At 41.9% G+C, this 4,320-nt stretch overlaps 1 protein-coding gene across 2 annotated transcripts; it reads left to right on the forward strand.

The window, feature by feature from the left end:
• The first annotated feature begins 1,894 nt into the window (after positions 1–1,894).
• On the forward strand, positions 1,895–3,860 carry LOC146583468 (uncharacterized). Of its 2 annotated transcripts, XM_085272084.1 has the most exons (4): positions 1,895–1,930; positions 2,065–2,164; positions 2,487–2,582; positions 3,064–3,854. In XM_085272084.1, the coding sequence occupies exons 2-4, from the start codon at positions 2,081–2,083 to the stop codon at positions 3,394–3,396; spliced, it is 513 nt and encodes a 170-aa protein (XP_085128210.1). In that variant the 5' UTR covers positions 1,895–1,930; positions 2,065–2,080; the 3' UTR covers positions 3,397–3,854. The 2 variants fall into 2 exon arrangements, with proteins under 2 accessions (XP_085128210.1, XP_085128201.1); XM_085272075.1 differs by having other exon boundaries at positions 1,895–2,164; positions 3,064–3,860.
• Positions 3,861–4,320: the final 460 nt, after the last annotated feature.

Genomic DNA, 4,320 nt, shown 5'->3' on the forward strand with positions numbered 1-4,320 from the left:
CTGTTCGGGTCCCCTGTGCTGTAGAGACTCGTGGCCCTGGCTGCATAAGCTGTGTGACTGCCCTGGCGGCCCTTTTCGTTGTCTCGAACCTGTGGGCGATTTCATAGGCTCTTGCCAGGGTGCGTGGTTGTTCTTCCAACAATTTCTGGACCATTTCAGCATCTGCCAAAGCATTAGTGAAGATCTCTACAGCAATGCAGTCCTGCTCCAGCTCGGAGCGGTTGGCATACACAATGGAAACCTTCTCGTATATATCATCTCTGAGGGTGTGCAGGGCCTCACCTGGTTTCCGGATTCTCTGCCGTAGCTCAATGCCAATGGCTGCTGCATGCTCTGAACACGGCCCATAGGCAGCCTCCACCTCCTCCACAATCCTCTGGTAACTCCAGCGAGCAGATTTGGGGTTTTTGTGGATTATGGCTCCAGCTGCGCCCCTCAGGCTGAATCTCAGTTGGACAGCCATGGTGTTCTCCGTCCAGCAGTTGGTCTTTGCACAGGTCTCGAACTGATAGAGAAAGTCTTTCCATGACCCTGACCCATCGAAATGGTCTGGTTGTAATGTGGGAATTTTCTCCTTGCCCCTCGTCTGTCCATCAGCACTACAATCTGCAAAACCCCCGTCTTGCACTACACCAGGAAAACAGCCGCGTGGCCCTGGCATGGCTTGTTTTGAACTGTGACCCTGGTCATGCTTGCAAAGCCCACACCCCCCATCTGGTGCTGGTATTGCCATGCGAGTTGTTGGGGAAAAATAGCCCTGAGCTGGCATTTCATAGCTGTACTGCGCAGGTTGGGGTATACCCGGCATAATGTGTAGCTTCGCTGGCTCAGTAAACGGCGTTTTTCTAGGGACACTGCAGGTACAGTTCATGGCGGTGAATGGCTGGCTGCATGGCCGAGATGTAACAATCCGAGGTGGGTGATCATGCGAGCCATGCTGTCCCACTGTGAGCGGTGTAGATGCAGTGTTAGCAGGGCCTCCGCAGTCTGAGCACTGCAACTGCTTAAACTCACTGCACACTGCATTCTGCTTCGCTATTGGTGTTAAGAAAGGGTTGGTGTGAGCTGAAGGTGGCGGGGTGAGATGCCATGCAGCCTCAAACTCCGTCGTATAGACTGCTGCTATGCTCGCCGCTGGCGTTAACTCTATGTCCGTGATGAAGGGGTTGCTGCTGTGGATTCTATTGTTTACATAAGTGGCACGGTCCACATTAGCTGTGCCACTCTCTGGGGTTTCTGGCAAAAATGGGTTGCTGCTCTTACTGAAGTACATTCCCATGCCATCCCCTTCAGCATCTCTCGGAGCCGCCATTTTCTCTGTCGTCCGAGGGAAAAGAGAAAAAGAAAGTTCGCTCCCTCTCTCTCGGCGCTTTGCGGAGTTTTATCCCGGACAAGCCCCCAGTGTTACCGCGCCAGATCCGCGGCCCCGAACCGTAGTAAGGAAACCTCTGGCAGTTACTTGACTCGCAGCCAGCAACAGCTTACTATACAGGTCAACTCCGCTAGCAAGAAGATCGAGGGAGGCGTAGGAAACTGCTTTACCGAACCTTTATTTCTCCTCCAAGGCACGAACACCGCGTACAGTGGGCTGAAACAGTTTACTCACAGCGGGCATCGCCGATACAACTTTGGCTGCCGAGGGAGTTATTATATTCCTTTTATTTACTTTCTCTTCGTCTCTTCTGTAGTTAACCGTTACTTTTCTTTTCCTTCTCCGCTCACCCTCACACACCCGACAGGCAGTTCCGCTAGACACACCCGCATACATTTCCCATCAGGCTTCACCCTTAAAGGACCATGCCTGTAACACATGACTAAATGGAATGATGGCCTGTGACTTTGTAACATCTGAAATTCTTACCTATGTTTTGGACTGTTGGATGATCGGCCATAGAATTCAAGACTGCACTCAAAGTAAACAGCAGTAATTGTAAGTTTTTTTTTTTACCATGCTAAGTGTTTATTTTGTCATGAAATGTACAGTGTACTTTTGAAATTTTTGAAAGCTGTAATGATGGCTGAGTATATAATTATCACTGAGCAGTTCTACGCTGAACTTGACAGACACACACCACGACTTATGGCTCTATACAGACAGAAGGCTGCACGGACTGGCAAGATATCAGAGGCTCTGCGAACCATCCTGAATCATTATGATCTTCAGGTGAATATTGATAATGATAAAATTAACACAAATTAAAAGTTTCACTGATAAAAACTCAATTTTTCCTTGCTTTGAACATCTGTGTTTTATACAGATTACAGCTCTGATCTGGTATGTTACTTTAAAATACTGTGTAGGATTTTTGTCAAATGAGTAAGATACAGACTCTTTGTCATAAGAGACAGAAAGGTTGTGTCTTAAAAGAAATGTCTCCAAAATTATGTAGAGTCACATGTCATGCAGTTTCATAAACATGTATTCTCCCCAAAAGAATGACACCTGAAAACTTTGTGTTCAATGAACTTTTCTTTTCCCTTTTTAGGAGGCGCCTGATATCAACGTGAAACGCACTGCAGTGCTTCGTGCCCTTCCTGTATACCTGCGGGAGGAGGACCCAGAATTCTTTAAGACATGTAATGTAAGTGTATTTTTGCATCACTTAAATTCTGCCAGTGAGATAAAACACCATGGATTTTTTTAAATACAATTTAATTCCCTAGCAGCTACCAAATTGTACAAGCAAAATACCCTCTCTTTAGAAAACCCTCACACACACACACAGGGTCAGGAGCAGGGCACAGGCGTATCACAGCACTTCAGCTACGCTGCAGGTGGCCCCAAAAACAAGGCTGAAGTCAAGATTTAGTTTCTTTTTGAGATAAAGTCATAAAATAAAAAATGACTTCTTTTTTTTTTTTTTTTTTTTTAGAAAAATAACAAACATACTAATTATGTAATGCAAGAAGCTAACGCGTTAATGTACATTTTTCAAAAAAGTAGAGTACCCTAACCCGTTACAAAGTAACCCACTACACTGCTGAATTTTTTGCTAGATTACAGGTCTTGCTTGTCACATTCTCTCAAACCAACCTTACTTATTGATACTGTGTCTATTCCAGGCGGACACATTGGATGAGTCGACCCTCATTGACACTCCAGTTGCCCTTCTCACAGTGGTTACCGACGGCGCTTCCCAGACCAGTCCAGTCCATTTTACTTCCTCAAGCATGGCCATTGTGGTGGAAGGCGACTTGGTGATGCGTGATATTCCCAGATTTGCAGATGCATTTGCCTTATTGTTTGGCTTGATCTATGCTCTGCATTTAGACTACCCCAGGAAGCTCGTTCACACATTTACCTTTGTCCAAAAAATCTTCATGGGGCTTGTTGACGGCAAACCTCTGAAACCCTGCCTACATGCTCTTAAAAATGATTTGTTGCTGAAAGAGTAGTTCTGGAAGGAATATAAGGCAATGTTTGTTAGGACATGCACTCTGTTACTGAGCACTTTGTTTTAAGCACTTTATTTAAAGCACTTTAAGTTTACTACAGACTTTGGGTGGATTTAACTCCATCAGTTTACCTAACTTTGCTCTGGTTATTTGGAAGATGATCATCTTTATTTGTACCCATTTTATAAAATTGTTTTTCATTTCTTTTTCAAACAAAAGTGATTAGTATTTGACTTTTTATTTTGAATTTATGTATTTTGAGAAAGATGCAATTAGGACTGATGTTGTCCTTTGTGATTTTATAAAAAGATACATGTTCTACATTGAATTTATAATGCTCACTTTATGGTGCCAATGTCCATGTTAGTGGTTTTATAAAAACACTAAGTGATGTTTTTACATTTCCATAAAAAATGTTAAATAAACAAAATGTAAAGTAAATGAATTTCTCTAATTTTTTTTACTAGTCTACACTCAAACATTTAATAATAAATTTCTTTTAATTAATAATCATATAATTTGCGTTTAGTTTGTAATATAATTGCATTGTGTTGGATCAAAATAGTAAACTACAAAAAACACAAAAATATTAAAATTAAAGTATATAGTTTTTAAGTAAAGCTCAATTAATAAAATAAAAATATAATTTAAAATTTTTAAGTTAACAATAAATACAAATTTTGAGTACCCCATACTTAGAAAAGATGAGTTTGTGTACTTAAAACTTTTGAGGTAATCAGTTTCCACAAATGTTTTAAGTTCAGTCAACTGATTCGGGTTTACAGTGTACCGTTTCAACAACACTTAAGTCTTGAACACTTTTCATAAACGTTAATCTAGCTAATCTTAACATTAGCTGTTAGCAATTACCTAGTAGCCACATTGGTAATCTGTTAGCATTAACACAGTGGCTAGAAGACTGTA

The sequence above is a fragment of the Mchenga conophoros genome, linkage group LG1, assembly GCF_057382185.1.
Source record: "Mchenga conophoros isolate Kocher_MC1m ecotype Shallow Benthic linkage group LG1, M_conophoros_male_GT1.1, whole genome shotgun sequence".
Classification (NCBI taxonomy): domain Eukaryota; kingdom Metazoa; phylum Chordata; class Actinopteri; order Cichliformes; family Cichlidae; genus Mchenga; species Mchenga conophoros.